This window comes from Antechinus flavipes, chromosome 5 (assembly GCF_016432865.1).
Source record: "Antechinus flavipes isolate AdamAnt ecotype Samford, QLD, Australia chromosome 5, AdamAnt_v2, whole genome shotgun sequence".
NCBI classification, from domain to species: domain Eukaryota; kingdom Metazoa; phylum Chordata; class Mammalia; order Dasyuromorphia; family Dasyuridae; genus Antechinus; species Antechinus flavipes.
Window position 1 is genome coordinate 101185601 of NC_067402.1, and position 18964 is coordinate 101204564.

At 34.2% G+C, this 18964-nt stretch overlaps 1 protein-coding gene across 1 annotated transcript; it reads left to right on the forward strand.

Annotated features, from left to right (window-relative positions):
- The first annotated feature begins 3692 nt into the window (after nucleotides 1-3692).
- On the forward strand, nucleotides 3693-12324 carry LOC127564461 (probable inactive serine protease 37). Its single transcript, XM_052000995.1, has 5 exons — nucleotides 3693-3949; nucleotides 4791-4932; nucleotides 5494-5747; nucleotides 10404-10540; nucleotides 12100-12324. Exons 1-5 carry the CDS (start codon nucleotides 3916-3918, stop codon nucleotides 12238-12240), a joined length of 708 nt encoding a protein of 235 aa, XP_051856955.1. The 5' UTR covers nucleotides 3693-3915; the 3' UTR covers nucleotides 12241-12324.
- The last annotated feature ends 6640 nt before the right edge of the window (nucleotides 12325-18964 follow it).

An 18964-nucleotide genomic window follows, 5' to 3' on the forward strand; every position in this document is an offset into this window, starting at 1 on the left:
AAAATGAATAATTTTTTTCCTGCAGACTAGAAGAGGCAACCTAAAGACTATAAACGATGCCTTACAAGTTCAAATAGCACTAGTATGTTATCTTGATTCATGAGATAAATAATTTTGTATAAAGCAAGTTACCTAAAATGCAAAGGAGAGAGAAGCCTTGATAGGCACAAATAGGCTACAAAAACATTGAATGAGCAAGAGAAGCATAAAGGATGTCAGAAAAATATGACAGTAAAGTGAGCACTGGAGCAAATGAGATAATCAATGGTTAGCCCACATGATGAATGACAAATATCACTTTATATTTACACATGTATGTTCATAGATCAATACTGTTGGACAATAACACAGCTAAAAGACACAACATAAAGAAACCTCTGTAGCCTCAGTTTAAAAAGCACATACAGAGAGAACACTTAATTCAATAAACATCAAGATCCTATATGCAAGAAACCATGCTATAAGCACTGAAAATACAAATAAAAAGATAATCTTGCCTCTCAAAGAGCTTTCTTAATCTTTCTAATCTAATAAAGGATAAAACCAACCAAAATTGGATGCTAAGTTGAGGATACCAGAAGATATCCAATGCAAAAGTAAAATATTCTGTGAAATTGAAACCAAATTGAGTTGCTAATGGAAAATTAACATTTATTAACATTAATGGAGAATTAACATTAATTGATGACATTTAATAAATGCATTTTTAGTTGTTGAGAAAGAATCTCAAAATATTGATAGAAAACCAATTGTCTTGTGAAGAATTGATAGCAAGACAATAGATAAAAATCAAGTAGAGTGATCTGGCATGAATGAGTGTGCAATTTGTGAAACTGGTGGAGGGAGGCATACTTATATTCACAAATAACAAAGTCAATAAAAACTTGAAATCCAGTGGGGAAAAAAATCTCACTAAGACCTCCCTCCGTATTTCTATCTATTTTTATTTTAGAATGAAATTCATTACTTATTTTCATTGAACAAATATTGTGTCTGGGGGAGAAACACTCTATTTGGCAGCAGAATCTGGTCCATATTTATTCATATTCATTTTCATTGAAAAGTTCTGTTGAAATTAACTATTAGTATGTTTTTAAATGTATCTAATGAACATGAAAGATCATTTGGGATCATTAAACAATTTTATATGACTTATTGGAAGAATAAAATGTATAGCTTTTCTGTTTCTTAAAAAAATTACTAACTGACTGGTCCTCTAACGTTATAAATCTTAGCAATTATGCACTTGGTTCTATTGCTTTACAGCATTTCATGCACTTTTTTACATCTCCAAATTTCTTATTGTGGCCTTTATTAGTAAAAACTGTTTGAGCACACACTCCTGATATAGTATATTTAAGGAACATCTAATTTTTCATCTAGTTGCATTATTTTGAGACTTTTTTGTCTCTCTACCCTACACTGAATAATCTTGTGTTGTCTTTCCGCATTAGATTGTCTGCTCCTCAAAGGCAGAGACTATTTTCGTATTTATATCCCCATTGCTTAGCACTGTGCCTGGCACATAATAGGTCCTCAAAGAATGTTTATTGCCTCACTGACTGAAATAGAAAGAATTGACTTGTCACCTCCTGAAAGAAATTACATCATCTTTCAGTCAAAGAAAAAAAATACAAGCAGTCAGAAAGAAGTGTACTGAGTTTAAAAATCACATAATGATTTAGAAACACCACTATAAAAGAGCAGAGAACTTGGAATATGACAAGCCTTAAGGCAAAGGGCTTACAATCTACAACTTACCAGCAAAATTTAGCATAACACTATAAGGTGAAAATAGATCTTTAATAAAATAGAGGACTTCCAAGTATTCATAATGAAATGATCATAGCTACAAAGAAATTTTGAAGTTCAAACACAAAAGTGGACAAATATAAAAAAGGGAAACATAAATAGCAATGAAGGATCAAAAAATGATCAACTGCTTGCATTCAAATATGGGAGAAGATACATTTGTTGCTTCTGAATCCTATTATTAGGGTTCATAGCAAAGATCTGGGAATGGTAATGTTTTAATAATCTTAAGAAAAGAATGGGAGAAGGGAACAAGAATACACTGGAAGTGGGGCAGGAGAATAGGTAAAATGACCTGGATGTACAAGTAGACATTAATGCAAATAAGACATCTGAACTGGTCAAAAGAAGGAAGACACAACATATGTGCACCATCAGCACAACAGTTACAACAAGGATGGCTTGACAAGAGCTTAAACGATTTGCCCAGATTCATACAGCAAGTGTTCCAGGTAGGATTTGAAGTTAGGTCTTTTTAAGTCCAGGTCCAATACACTATGCACTATTATCACCTAACTACTTCAGTCTGGATTAAAGCAAAGGCTACATATGTTAAATAGGGAAAAATTATTTGAGAGGGAAAGGTGGGGGGTGGAGGAGGTAAGGTAACAATGCTGTATGAATTGGACTAGATAATTTTTTCTAATTCCATGATTCTGTAATTCAATTCGATTCAATTGAAGGTCAATTTTAACAGAATCCATGGTGAACAATACAAAGTGCTAGGTACTGCTGATATAAGAACGAAAAGGACACAATTTTAGCCCTCAAATGACTTAAAATATAATGGGCAAGGCAATTAAGTAGAAGCAATTTAGAAAACAAACCAGGAATATGAGAAGTGAGGGGAGGCTGGAAAGGCAAGAAACCTAGAAGCTACACGACAAAACCATGATTTCTCTCTAAAAAGAAGGTCTTGTTGAGGTAAGACTTTTGTGTGAAATTGAGCCTTTTAAAGGAATGCCTCAAGGTTTTTGAAACAGATCCCACCCTTGCTTTAAATGGGCCCATGTTTTCAAGAGAGGTGGTTATTACTGCAAACTGTATCTTTGCCTTCTTTATAATACTTTGGGTCAGATGTGTGAGTCAATGCTATATCATCAGGACACAGAGGAAGCTCTGATGGGGGCCCAAGAGATGCTGACTTTTCCAAGTTCTCAGCTCATAGATTTGAGGGGTCTCAGTCTGTAAATCACTGGATAGTAATGAGTTACCTCCCAAGATAGTGAAAGAATTTGCAACTATAACCCTAGGAATCTCTCTTAGAAATCCTTGAAAAATCATTGAGAGAGACACCAAGGGCAATATAAAAATACACTATTAACAAGAGAAATTTCATAAAGATCAGGTAAAATTATAGAAGTATAATATTTTGGTGTTATAAGGGACTTTGAAATAAAATTATCTAATCTCTATCTTTTTCATATAAGAAAATTGTGGTTCAGAAAGGTTAAATTTCTGGCTCATAGTGACACAGCTACTTCTTAGAAGAGCTGAGACGAGACAAGAACCTAAAGAATTTGTAAGATTCCCAAGTGTAGAGATATGCTTTCAATTATATTTAAAATTGTCTCTAGTATTACCCCCAGAATTGATATTCACCATAATATCTTCTGATTTGTAAAACTACCCATGAAACCAATCTAAATATTATTTACATATTATTTATTAGCAAAAAAATAATTGGTTTGACTTTATGCACTTAATTCCTACGTGCAACTTTGCTGCTCTGAGATACATTCAGAATGTCTAGTCTGTTGCTCAGGACAACATTAGTGATGTTGATAATGGGTATGGTGATGATATAGGAAAGGGAGAGATGAGTGTCATAAAGAAAAGGGTATAAATAAACTTTATTACTACTTTAAAAGGGAAAAGGTGGAAATAACCTGCTTCTGTGATGCTCTGTTTTGAAGAAGGAAATACCTCTGAGCCTTAAAATTCCCAGCTCAAGCTCAGTCTCATCCTATTGAATATTCCTTTCTAATACCATCCACTTCTATTCTGTACTACCAGGGAACAAGAGTGGAAGGGAGAATTGAACTCCATGTTTTCCTGTAATCCCAGCTTCATCATTAGGATACCTAATATCCTAACATAATCATGAAGTACATTTTTCTTTTTATTCTCCTTGCTGGTGAGCATTCATAGGTTTGTTATTGTTGTTTGATCATTTTTCAGTCATTTCTCACTGTTTATGACCCCATTTCGGGGTTTTCTTGGCAAAGATACTAAAATGGTTCACTATTTCCTTTTCTGGCTTATTTTACAGAAAAAGAAACTAAGGCGATCAGGTTTAAGTGAGTTGTCCAAGGTCATACAGCTAGGATGTGTCTGAGGCCAAATTTGAGCTCATGAAGTTCACTATATCACCTAACTGTTCTTATGTAACAAGAAATGTCCAGGATCTTGATTGGATGGGGGCGAAGGGGGTTAGAGGTAGGAGGTATAAGGATAGTGTGGAGACAATTATGGACAAAGATGTCCATTTACTCTTGGATTTTTCCCATCTTAGAGAAGTGTCACACACATCTTCATGTTCCCCAAGCCAAATAGTATGAGTTTAAAGGTTTTCTTGGTATAATTTTTCCCTCTATCCTGCTCAGGTTGTTAGAAAGCATGGACTCCATTGTTTTGGGGAAAATTCTATTTTAATAACAATAGGATAAAACTCAAAACAGTTACCTCATTTCCAATCATAAAAGCTAAAAAGATTGTACTGAATTCTCTCCCTCCCACAATCCTAGGTCCTTGGATTTCTGGTACTGTTTGGGAAAGAAGTTTGGTTGTGTGTATGGGAATTACCTCATTCTACCATTTTTACTCATCTCCTTTGCTGCTTTGTTTGATAAATAGAGTATGGAAGCAATGAAGTAGCAAGACCAAGACTAGTATCAGCTGAGACAACTGAGCGAGTGAAAGAATGTTCTATTTTTCTTATCCTATAACTTGACTCCTTTCTCCATTTCCCCCCCAAGGTGAATTTTCCTTTGGTTATACAGATGAGCAGATTGATGATCCAGCACCCTACCTTGTATATATCAAAAACCAATTTAGCCCTTGTGTAGGTGTTCTGATCCATCAACAGTGGGTCCTAGCAGCTGCTCACTGCTACTTACCGTAAGTAACAAAGACTTTCATACTTAAAATATAGCTCCCTCTCAAACTGTATTTTTTCCCTGGAATTCTGTAGCTGGAAAACATTTTTAAGGTTACCATATTTCCCTCAGGAAGGATAGTATCAATACCAAATAGAAGAATTAAATTTGTCTTATTAAACACTCCAGATCAGTAGACATTACAGAAGAGGAGAGAAGAGGGTGGGAAAGGCTCTAAGTTTGATGAGCAAAAAAGAGATTTAATTTAAAAAATGGAAAAGGTTAAAATGGGAGGTAATAAGAGTTGAAGAGGTCATGCAATTTGTAAGATCAAGGCATGACAACATAGTCCCTGTGCTAAGAGATGATGTTATAGAAAAACTGAGGAGGAGTTTTGATTTTTTATTTTTTATGAAGAAGAAACTTCTAAAACTGTAAAAGACTTGTAAATTTAGAAAGAAAAACAGTCCATGTAGGATCAAGTCAGAGGAGAATTAGCTAATGTATGTTTTAAGCAAACCTCAAAGATGTGATTGAGTGGATTCATAATTTATTCTCTCCTTGCTCTCAATCTGTATTGCAGGAGCCTCAAAGTAAAGCTGGGAAATTTTAAGAAAAGAGTTAGAGATGGGACAGAACAGACCATTAATTCTGTCCAAACCATTCCTTATTGGAATTTGAGCACAGATTCTTCTGAGCACAACCTCATGCTCATCAAGTTATCTACACCTGCAGTTCTGAATGAAAAGGTCCAGCCCATGGCCCTGCCCACTAAAAATGTCCCTAGAGGCACACAGTGTATTATCTCTGGCTTGGATTGGAGTGTAAAAAATAGTGGTGAGTACTCATATGACTGACTGCAAATAGGTCATCTTAAAGGAGCCTGGAAAAATGAATGGATGAATGGATGGATGGATGGATGGTCGGATGGATGGATGAATGGATAGATGAATAGATGGGTGGATAATGAAAAAAATATTATGAGCTTACTAAGCTCTGAGCTTAAGAACAGAAAAATGTGAAAAATTATCCATGCGTATATCTTGTAAATAAAAAGGTATAATAAAAAAAATTTTTTTTAAAGAACAGAAAAATGATAGTGATACAGATGTCAAAGACTCACATTCTAATAGGGAGACAAAATATAAGAATTCTCAGCTTCAAGTTAAATGGAAAGGACTTAATGAGAAGGGGGATCCTTAATGTGTAGAAGCAAAGCACCTAGTAATGCATTTTTAGTTCCATTTCCATTAATAAGAATCATATCTGTTGATCCATTTGAAAAATTTGTTGGTAAGAATTTTTTTTTCTGGGTCTTCAGTAACTTTAGCTTCTCGGGAGGCAGGAGCTTCAAGAAGGTATTTGCTAAGTGGCAAACTCACAATTGCATCTGGGATGCTCTGGGATGCTCTGGATGATGGCTTCTGGGGCTAGACTAAAAGGTAAGTCAGTGGTCTGGAGAGTACTGGGACTCTGGGGTTCAGAAACTTGAACCAACAGCCTCATTCAGGGTCTGAAGGGAGATGGTGACAATAATTTGACTCACATGGCACACACATTATACTTTCTTTCTCCTCAGGATTTCTTGCTGCTTCCTTGTTATAGATCACTGTACTTGCTACTTAGTTTCACTGAATTTAAACTGTTATTAGTTAGTATATCCTGGACTCCCTACAACTCTGTCTTTGCCCTTATGTGCTCTTGTTTTTATTTTTTTCTAATTGGAGTATTACCATAGGTTCTCTCTCCTTTTGCTCACTCATTCCATGTTATTTCCCCTGTTTAAATCTAGAACTTCTCTCTCAAAGTCCATAAAAGATTCCTTAAATGTCCCATTGTTTTCTAACAATGCTCCTTCTTGATCCATTAGTCCTGAGTGCTAGTGTTAGTCCATCATTCTTCTTTTGGCTTCATTTGCCTGTAGTATTCTGCTAGATGCACAAGTTAGTATTTAGGGAAATCACTAAGAATAGTGGGGAAGAACAGAGGAGGAACGAAGATGGGGCAATCTTTGAGATGATGAAAGCACAAGTCCTCATGGAGACAAGAATGGAAGAAATTTTTTATTTTCTCAAATCCTACCTACAGAAAATACAGAATTAGTCATTTTAACTATAAATGTGAATGGGATGAACTCTCCCATAAAGAGGAGACGGATAGCAGACTGGAAACACATTTAAAGCAGGGAGATACATACAGAGTAAAGGTAAAAGGCTGGAGCAGAATCTATTATGCTTCAGGTGAAGTCAAAAAGGCAGGGGTAGCCATCCTTAGATCAAGCAAAAGCAAAGATTGATCTAATTCAAAGAGATAAGGAAGGAAACTATATCTTGCTAAAGGGTACTATAGACAATGAAGCAATATCAGTATTAAACATATATGCACCAAGTGATATAGCATTTAATTTCCTAAAGGAGAAGTTAAGAGAGTTGTGAGAAGAAATAGACAGCAAAACTATAATAGTGGGAGATCTCAATCTTACACTCTCAGATTCAAATCACAAAACAAATAAGAAAGAAATTAAAGAGTTAAATAGAATATTAGAAAAATTAGGTATGATAGATCTCTGGAGAAAACTGAATGGTGACAGAAAGAAGTATACTTTCCTCTCAGCAGTTCATGGAACTTACACAAAAATTGACCATATATTAGGACATAAAGACTTCAAAATTAAATGCAGGAAGGCAGAAATAGTAAATGCTTTCTTTTCAGATCACAATGCAATAAAAACTACATTCAACAAAAAATTAGGTGTAAATAGACCAAAAATAAAGTAACTACTGATTGTATAAAATATTTAGGAATCTATCTGCCAAGGGAAAATCAGAAACTTTATGAGCAAAACTACAAAATACTTTCCACACAAATTAAGTCTGATCTAAGCAACTGGAAAAATATTAAATGCTCTTGGATTGGGCGAACAATATAATAAAGATGACAATACTACCTAAACTAATCTATTTATTTAGCACTATACCAATCAGACTCCCAAAAAACTACTTTGATGACCTAGAAAAAATAACAACAAAGTTCATATGGAAAAACAAAAGGTCAAGAATTTCAAGGGAATTAATGAAAAAAAAAAAAAACAATCAAATGAAGGTGGCCTAGCTGTACCAGATCTAAAATTATATTATAAAGCAACAGTTACTCAAAACCATCTGGTAATGGCTAAGAAATAGACGAGTTAATCAATGGAATAGGTTCAAAGGACAAAACAGCCAATAACTTTAATAATATAGTGTTTGACAAACCCAAAGACCCCAGTTTTGGGGATAAGAACGCATTATTTGACAAAAATTGCTGGGAAAATTGGAAATTAGTATGGCAGAAACTAGGCATTGACCCACACTTAACACCATACACCAAGATAAGGTCAAAATGGGTTCATGACCTAGGCATAAAGAATGAGATTATAAATAAATTGAAAGAGCATAGGATAGTTTACCTCTCAGACCTGTGGAAGAGGGAGGAATTTACGACCAAAGAAGAACTAGAGATCACTATTGACCACAAAATAGAAAATTTCAATTATATCTAATTGAAAAGTTTTTGTACAAACAAAATAAATGCAGACAAGATTAGAAGGGAAACAATAAACTGGGAAAACATTTTTACAGTCAAAGGTTCTGATAAAGGCCTCATTTCCAAAATATATAGAGAATTGACTCTAAGTTATAAGAAATCAAGCCAGTCTCTAATTGATAAATGGTCAAAGGATATATGAACAGACAATTCTCAGATAAAGAAATTGAAACTATTTATAGACATATGAAAATATGCTCCAAATCATTGTTAATCAGAGAAATGCAAATTAAGACAACTCTGAGATATCACTACACACTTGTCAGATTGGCTAGAATGACAGGGAAAGATAATGCGGAATATTGGAGGGGATGTGGGAAAACAGGGACACTGATACATTGTTGGTGGAATTGGGAACACATTTAGCCATTCTGGAGAGCAATTTGGAGCTATGCTCAAAAAGTTATCAAACTGTGCATACCCTTTGATCCAGCAGTTTTCTACTGGGCTTACACCCCAAAGAGATACTAAAGAAGGGGAAGGGACCTGTATGTGCCAAAATGTTTGTGGCAGCCCTGTTTGTAGTGGCTAGAAGCTGGAAAATGAATGGATGCCCATCAATTGGAGAATGGTTGAATAAATTGTGGTATATGAATGTTATGGAATATTATTGTTCTGTAAGCAATGACCAGCAGGATGAATACAGAGAGGACTGGTGAGACTTACATGAGCTGATGCTAAGTGAAATGAGCAGAACCAGGAGATCATTATATACTTCAACAATGATACTGTTTGAGGATGTATTCTGATGGAAGTGGATCTCTTCGATAAAGAGATCTAACTCAGTTTCAATTGATCAAGGATGGACAGAAGCAGCTACACCCAAAGAAAGAACACTGGGAAATGAATATAAACTGCTTGCATTTTGGTTTTTCTTCCCGGGTTATTTATACCTTCTGAATCCAATTCTCCCTGTGCAACAAGAAAACTGTTCGGTTCTGCACACATATATTGTATCTAGGATATACTGTAACTTATTTAACATGTAAAGGACTGCTTGCCATCTGGGGGAAGGGGTGGAGGGAGGGAGGGGAAAAATTGGAACAGAAGTGAGTGCAAGGGATGATGCTGTAAAAAATTACCCTGGCATGGGTTCTGTCAATAAAAAGTTATTTTTAAAAAAATCAAATCCTGCCTACACCCCTGCACGATGAATATGTGATCACATCATTTAAGTTCAAAAGATGGCATTATATTTCAAATAGTCAATAAATAAACATTTGTGAAGGGCCTATTATGTTCCAGACACTGTACTAAATATTGAGGGGGGAGGATACAAAAAGAGGCAAAAAAAAAACAAAAAAAAAACTGCTGCCCTCAAGGAGCTCACATAGGTGATATAACAAGCAAACATATACATACAAACAAGTTCATATATAGGATAAATAGGAAGGGATGGGAAATAAAACTTTTGAGGGGTTTCGGTTATTTATTTATTTATTTGTTTAGATTTTTTTTTTTGGACTAGGTGAAAGAGGAGATTCTTTGTCACAGTTGCTGCAATGGCCAGGCAAAATAAACAAGCTTAAAGGAAATATATTGAAATGAGGGTCTGCTATGATCATTTACAAACAAGATCTTTTCCTCTCTTTTCTATTTGAATGCTTTTTGTATGTATCAAGAAATCAATCCACAAATATATTAACTAAATACCATGTTGCAAGACTATGTTAAACACTGGTAGAATAAATGCAATAAATGAAACAATCCCCTATTACAAATAGCTAACATTCTAATGGAAGAGAAAATATATATAACTATATAAAATAAATATAAAGAGAATAAATACAAATAAATGCAAAAGATATAAACATGGGATCTTTGAGAGGAAGGAAGGCACTTAAATCATTTGAAAAGAATCATGTTAACTACTAGAAATAAGAAATTCTCTTTGTCTCTTTCTTTCAGGCAAGCACCCTGACCTTCGTCAAACCTTTGTAGCATCTCTGCTGTCAGATAAAGAGTGCCAGGAAACAAAACAAGGAAAAGTCAGCAAAAACAGGATATGTGTGAAATTCTTAAAGTCATTCGAGAGAATTTTTGTGGTAACTCTTTCTATTCTCTTCTCAATTTATGAAGACATCCCTCTGTTCTCATAAAGATCTAAGCCAGGCTCTTTCCACTGTTCCACATTTCTTCCGTCAGAGTAGAGGGTGGTATAGTATTTTAGAAAGAATCCTGATTCAGGAGTCAGGATGCCTAATTTCAAAACTGTTCTCTGATACTTACTACTTGTACGATCTTAGACTCAGGAATCCCAACCTTCCTCGGTCTCATTTCTTTTACCTATATACTAAAGGGATTAGACTAGATGACTTCTGAGGTCCCTTCTAACTCTAATCTATAATCCTCTGAGTACACAATAAATAAGGTCATTTTTGTCTTTCTGTCTCTGTCCACTCAGACCATTAAGATCATTAAGATGAAGCAATCTTCTCCCTATTTTTGTGATGATCATGGTGGTTCATTGATAAACATGCATTAGAATAGAAATGTCCCATGCATATCTCTTCTTTATTTTTGTAATACTGATTTTGGTCACCCAAAACATTTGTCTTGTTTATAAGAGCTACATGTGCCATTATCCATTAAACCAGTCCAATTGCTTCATCTAATACTGAATTTGCATGAAGCTAATTAATGACATTAAGGTATTATGTTACTATATAATGGAGATATTATTTTATAGAGAACTCACACAGAGCAATTGCTTACAAGATGATTAGAAAAGGTGATACAAAGACACACTCAAGGTCTCTCTTAAGAATGTTAGAATTGATTGTATGACATGGAAGACTCTGACACTAGACCAACTCACATGCCATGCCCCCATCAGAGAAAGTACTGTGCTCTATGTGCAAAGCAGAATTGAATTAGCTCAGAAGATGTACAAGATGTGCAAAGTTAGAGAACCCACCCCAAATGCTCATAGGGACTATTTGTGTCCGAACTATGGCAGAGCATTCCGAGCTCATACTGGTCTGATCAGCCACAGTCAGACACACTGTAACTTGACTCTAACATAGTGATAACATTTTGGTCCTCTTCAAAAAGGAAGGATAACTTCCAACCATGGAGATGTTGTAGTCCATTAATGTTCATTGCTGGGTTATAGAGTTTAAGTCTTAAGGTAAATTAGACCTTACATGCTTTTCCTCAAGATATTCCTGAATATAAAGGTCACTAGGACTGACAAGCTGGTCTCAGCGTGATCCTAACACCATTCATTCGTGTTTATCGAGATAATGAGTCCTGAGCTTTGTACCCTGATGTTTAGGGTTTCACAAAGTCATACAAACTTCTCATCTTTAAAAGATGACCTCAGAGATTTCTTTGCACCTTAGAGAATCCAACCCTTTATATGACATTTGGTTTAACTGATTCTGAGAAGATAAACACTTTGGAGTGGCAGAGTTGGGCGTCTAACTCATTTCCTCATTCTTATTATAATAGCATGCAATAATAGTATAATATAATTATTATATGACATTGTCTCTATAGATGGGATTGAGAAAGGTAGGGAAGTGCCAGGTCCAATCTTGGTAACTGGGGATCTCTAAATCAAAAGAGAAGCTCTAATTCCTTTTTCTTTTATCTTTCTCAGGAAGCAATATTGGCTGCTGTCATCTGCAAAGATAAGATTCAAGGGATAGAGGTTGGGAATTTCCTGGGAGGTAACATTGGTGTCTACACTAACATCTTCCATTATATCCCTTGGATCCAGAAAATTATGTCCATGAAATGAGTTGCCTTTGTTTCCCCAAGTTATGCTATTGCAAGGGAAAATTAAATGTGATATTTCATTTTTATTAAAAGGAATATGACATTCGAGAGTCTGGAAAGAATCCTTCCATTGCACTTGTCCTTAAACACATCCATTTTAACACATTGTTTATGTATTTAGTATACATATTAAATATACATATTGTATATGTGTTTGATATATAAATGTAATATATTACAATATATTTAATATTGGGGATACCATTTTTTCATAATAATGAAGAGTGTAGAATGGTCTTGGAGAACTATGGGCAAGAAATATGAAAAAGATAGGGAAAAGGTCCAGAGAGGAAAAATTTGAAGACTAATGGATTACTTCAATACCATGTTTAAATAAAATCAAAGGATTGCATAAAGAGAAGTGGATATTCCTTTTTGCTTCTAAAGGACTAATGGTAAGAGGAATATGATTTAAGTTAAAATAGAAGAGAACTGGTGGGAAATAAGGTAGAATATCTTGATCAGTATTTATTCTTCCTCTCCTTTTTAGGTTAAATGAAATTAGTACCCTTCTTGGTTTCCCTATTTTTCCTTTTTCTTTTTCTTTTTCTTTTTCTTTTTTTTGCTACTGTGAAAACAAAACAAAACAAAACAAAAAATGTCCTATAAAATTTTTATACATAACTTCAGTAGTTTCCCTACCTCCCTTAATAGCCAAAAGCCTCTTTTTTTTCCAGTAAAGAGTCTGAATATCAACTAGCCTTCCTTAGATGTCTCCCCACAATCAACATGAATAAGATTCAAGTTCTTTATTCTTTTCCCTCAATATCCAATCCTGTTTGACTCAGATAACAACTCTACAAAAACCACCAAAGTTTGCTAATTTGGGTTAGCTTCTTCTATCATTCTTGATTGCCTCTTCTTTGTTGCATTTCTCCTCAATAAAGCTGGGTTGATTTATTTTCTTTCTGCTGTGTGCTTCATGTTTCCTTACAGTGACCTTGGGATACCAAATCTTACTCTACCTGCATTAAGACAAAGTCCAGTAATGGTATAGCTGAGGAAAAGAGTATGCACAGATCAGCAACTTTTTAGGCATAACTCCAAATTTCTTTCCAGAATGGCTAGACTAATTCACAGTTATACCACCATCATTTTTAGCATGCCTACTTTCCCACAACTACTCCAACATCTGTCACTTTCCTCTTTTGTCATCTTTACCAATCTAATAAGTGTGATATGGTACCTCTGCATTGCTTTAATTTTCATTTCTCTAATGATTAGTGATTTGAAACAATTTTTCTTAAATTTGATAGCTTGGATTTCTTTCTTTGAAAACTGCCTGTTCATATTCTTTGAACCTTTTTCTATTTAGAAATGGATCTTAATTTTATGAATTTGATCTCAGTATCTTTTACATGAAATTTTATCAGGGAAATTTTGTTAGCTTTATTTTTTAATCAATTTCTGCCTCCAGAAAATTATTTTTGATAATTTCTTTTTGCTGTTTTTTTATCTGTTAGGTCCTAGTCAAATCATTTAAAAAATGATAGTCAGATCTATGGTTTATGTAAAATTTTACAACCTTGAGAAAAAAATCACGAGGTTAATAAACAATTTTGATTATATAAAATTTAAAAAGTTTTCATGAACAAAATCTATATAGTTAGAAGATAAACAAATATGTAGAAATGACTGGAAAAATGGAGGACAAGAAAATTTTCTCTGATTCTCAAGATCTCTCAAACCTCTCTAAATTACAAATTATGCATCAAAATTAAATCAACTATTTCAACTGCCTCCATGGTCTCAGACACAAATATCTATCTCTCTTTCATTTAGCATCTTTTGCCTCACTATCCCAGTAACAAAGTTGCACTAATGAATGCAACACACAGGCTTACAACAAACACAACTCTACATCTTGACACTTCACAGTAGTGCCATGTCAGTGTTTTGTGCTGCATGCAATATGTGAAGAAAATAGCTTTGATTTTTCATAGTCATCAATATGATATGGGTAATGAGTATACTAATAATCTAGATTTTTCAGTTACCATTTTTCTAATAGACTCTGACTTGGGAATCAGAGTCTAACAATGAAGCGTGAAATGATTAATCAATATTTGACAATACCCTTCTTTATATGTTAAGTGAAGTCAATCAAAAATAGCAAAACCTGTTCCCACAGGATTAGAAAATATCTATATTGTCCTGCATTTGGGGGCTTCTCATGGATGACCACTCAGGCTCTGAAAAAGATTGTATATAATCCCCCTCCCTTCCCACTTATTTTTTATGTGTAAAATATCTATCTTGTCTGCAACAGATGGAGATGGTCTTCCCAGGAGAACTTTCAGTTTGCAAACTGTATTTTTCACTCTGAAAGAGATTAATTAAACTACTATTTGATTTCTAAAACTTGTCTCTAGATCTGCTTTGTGTAGCTCCAATTATTCAGTTTGAATACAGTGAAAATTCTGTAAACAGAACTCTATAAGCCAATGTATGAAAAGAAGGAATGGTCCAGATGTATGTCTAGACTTGTAAATAGAGTTTTATTCTATGTTCTCATCCTTATATTCTCCCAGCAGCTCAGCAATCTAGACTCCAAATCACAGAATTTTGCACACTATGCAATAACATCAGTGTAGCAACATTTTGCACTGATGGGACAGAAAACTGAAGAACAGAGAAAACAAGATAAGATATCATATATTGGGGGAGAGGGAGATATGGCACTCTGCTAAGTTAAAGGGAAGTATTCAACATTCAGATGGGACGGAAGTATTCAACATTCAGATGGGACCAGTTTTGTCTCTCCAAAAATAACCAGAGGCAGAAATCTATATTGGTGAACCATTATTTTTTTTTAGCATGGAACAAGGCTGAGATATTTTGAGTCCCCGAAGAAATTACCAACAAAGGGGAAGAAGCAAAAGTGAGCAATAGGGGAAAAAGAGAAAAAATAAAATTTCCACAGACCTCAGGAAAAATAAAACTCAAAGATCTTAATGGAAGATATTAATAACATAAGAAAATATGGTCTCCATATCTGGCAAAGTCAGGGATCTATGAATAAATATTGCAAAACAAAGGAAAATGATGCAACATCTGTTGAGAAAGGGTTCCTGTAGATTTTGAGGAGAGTATGGAACCACAACATACTTCCTAAGGGGTTTAAAGTAGCAATGAGAATTATGAAAACAGGATCTATGGCCTGTTCAACAGTAATAATTGGTAGAATAGGAAAATTTGAATCTGTGATGATATCTCACTAAATAAAAGGGAGAGCAATTGATTGGGAATGCAAATACACAGAAATAGGAACCACAATCTCAAAGAAGAGAAGCAATAAGTAATGTTATAAATATATTTTCTCTTCACAAAAGCAAGATTCATTCCTGAATAATATATGGGCTATGAGTATAAAGTTTTCAGAAGAAATGCAAATTACAATTGTATAAGAAAAAATGTTCCAAACCATTAATAATTTAAAAATGCCAATTAGAAAAATCCTACATTTCCCTTCATGCCAAGGCAATTGGCAAAAGAGAATAAAAGGAAAGAGAATTAATGTTGAAAGAGTTGTGGGAAAATAAGCACATTAGCAGTTAGTAGAAATGTGAATTGATCCAACTTTGTGGAAAACAATTTGTTAGGAAAATGATTAAAGTGCTCATACCTTTTGGCATGAAGATATTATCACTACCAGACAGAAGATTAAAGAGAGAAAGTTTCTTTAGATGTCAAAATATTTAAAGCAAAATATTGTTGAGTGCTCATTGATTAATAAAAAAAGTTGTATGTTTGTTTTTTGTTTTTTCTTTTGGACGCAATTGGAGTTAAGTGATTTGCTCAGAGTTACACATCTAGGAAGTGTTAAGTGTTTGAGATCAGATTTAAATTCAGGTCATCCTGACTCCAGGGCCAGTGCTCTCTCCACCTAGTTGCCTTAAAAATATGGTATGTTAATATACTAGAACATTATCATATAGGCAGAATTCAAAGAAACTTGGGATGTATGAACTGTTACAAAATGTATGAATTGATAACAGAAAAAAAGGAAGCTTGAACTAACTGAACAGTCTACAATGATGACATTAACATGAAAGATATCAGAATTCATCAAGCTGATGACTAATTCTGAATTCAGAGGACTCTTAAAATATTCCTCCTCAGAGTAGTGAAATGGAATGTGGTACAAATACTGTCACATAAGATCAATTTGTTGCTTTGCTTTGCTTAAATGCACTTCTTTGTTTCAAAGGAGTCTTCAATTGGTATATTGGCAAATAATAGCAATGTTTTTAGAAGCATTGATAAATTTTTTGAGAAAACAATATATTAGTGAAAAAGCTATAGAGAAGCATATTGCTTTAAAGCATCCATTTGGACCAGAATGGATATATTCAGGAATTCAAAAATGAAAATTATTATAATAACTTTAATAAATCATAACAAAATGACATAACCCATGGTTTAGGGTCAACCAGAGACTTCTCATTCACAGGGACCAGGTCTAATTCATGACACAAAAAAAGTTAAGAGGCCCTGACCTAGAGACTCCCATTTCAATCTTGGTGTACCTACTGATGTGGTGAGATCCACTTGCTTGGAAAATGATGAGTATGTATTCTAGAATGAGGTTTTCCTGTCTAAAAGATTTAGTCATGTTTAACCTTAAATTGCATTTTTTTTTCCTTCTGCACTATCATTTTAATAAAAATTACTTTTATTTTCAACTGAATTTTCTTTTTATAGAAATCCCTTCTCCAATGGAAGTTGACTTTTTATTTTCAACTAAGTTTGCATTTTGCTTTTCTTGTAAACCATCCAAAACATATACACATTTAGGTTAAGAAAATAAATTGCACAAGTACTGCAGGAGAACACCTGTTTTGACAATAATTCACATAAAAAAGACCTAGTAGGGAAGAAAGGGGACTTAGAAGACCACAAATTTAACATGAGCCAATAGTGCAAAATAGCTGTGAAAAAAGCTAATACATCCAGCCTGCAATGATAGAAGCATACATTTGAACTAAGGATAGTCAAAAAGTAAATGGATGGTAAATGTCACATCTTCAGTGAAAGAGATGAATATAGTTAGACTGTAAGAATGTATGGGGAGGGGGAAATATTGGAAAGGGCAAGGTAATTCAAAAATATTAATATCAAACCGATTTTCTATTTGATTCTAAAGGCAATTGGGAAGCAATTGGTTTTATTGAGAGGAGTTAATAAGAACTATACTTTAAAATGATCACCTTGAAGAGAACAATGGTGATGGCTGACATTTATATGGCATTGTGAAGTCTGCAAAATACTTTTTATTGAATTGCTTATTTAAGCTTTACAAGAACCTCTGAAGTACTCTGAGGTTTAAACCTTGAAGGCACTTCCAGTAACCTTATCTCCATTTTGCAGATGAAGAAACTGAGGTTTAGAGAGGTTAAAGAATTTTCTCTTGGCCAAAGGGTGCAAGTCAAACTAAGTCTATCTGATTCAATCTAATCTAATACTCTTTCCACTATAGCACACTGCATTTCTTGAATATCTTTTCCATAGTTGGTGTGTGTGTGTTTGTGTTTAGGATACAGAATAGGGACTGGACTTATAATTTCATTGGTACAAGGAACTACTGGATGAGAAAACTCATTTTACCATTATAGATCAGCACTTTCTCTCCAATTTACAGTTTTAGAATTATCTAAGCAAAGCTTCTTAAACTGTGGGTCACAACCCCATATGAAGTCACATAACTAAATGTGGAGGTTGCAAAATTATGAATTATTAGTAGTAAATGTTTGATTTGTTTGTATATTTTATATACCTATATAATGGAGTCATGTAAAAATTTCTCATGTGAAAAGGGATCACAGGTAGAAAAAGTTTAAGAAGATCTGGTCTAAAGGAGAAGTCTCTAAACACCACAGAGAAGCCTGCAACATTGGGAGAGTGCTAGAATCAGATTAAAATGGAATTGGAAAATATTTAGCAAAATAAAGATAAATACAGCATGACATAGATAAAATTACATTTTAACACTAAATTCATCTAAAGCTCCCCAGAGATCCTGATACACAGATTAATGACCCAATGCTCAAATGTCTATTTGAGGTGGACATACAGAGTTTAAGTTACTTATCCAGGATCCAGGATCAAAAATGACACTTGAAATCAGATCTTTCTGGCCCCATGGCCAGCTTTTTCTATCCATTATGCCATGCTGTTTATAAGAATGGAATGAAGCAATAGCTATTAGCATGTTTTCAGAAGCATGTAAAGTGTTATGAAATACAAATTAATCTTTTATTATTTATAATTCAGAACTGATATACACTCATTATTGCAATACAGTTCCAATGATTTATAATTGGAGTAGAAATCTGCTAGTTATAATGCAAGTAATTTAATGGTACATAGAAATGTTATCTTCCATATTGCCACCCAAAGCAAAGAAGTTCCTAGTTCTAGAAAAAGCTTGACTAATGAACAAGAGAACCAGTTTGACATCTCTGTGGGTCATTTTCAACTTCCCTTAACATTTCTTTAAAGGGTCAAAATAATTTTAGCCTAATCTCTTTGTCTAGAATCACAATGATGAGGGTGTTAATGGGGCCAGTGGTGGAGGAGATGATGATGATGGTGATGATGATGATGATGATGATGATGATGTTAACAGCAGGGTCATTGTCACAAAGAGGAAAGAGAGCAGGGTAAGGTATAAATTACTTTTACAA

Coding starts and splice junctions, on each gene's coding strand:
- LOC127564461 (XM_052000995.1), top strand. CDS start 3,916: ATGAAGTACATTTTTCTTTTTATTCTCCTTGCTG. Junction 3,950..4,790: donor TCTTTTTATTCTCCTTGCTG/GTGAGCATTCAT, acceptor TTCCCCCCCAAG/GTGAATTTTCCTTTGGTTAT. Junction 10,541..12,099: donor CATTCGAGAGAATTTTTGTG/GTAACTCTTTCT, acceptor TATCTTTCTCAG/GAAGCAATATTGGCTGCTGT.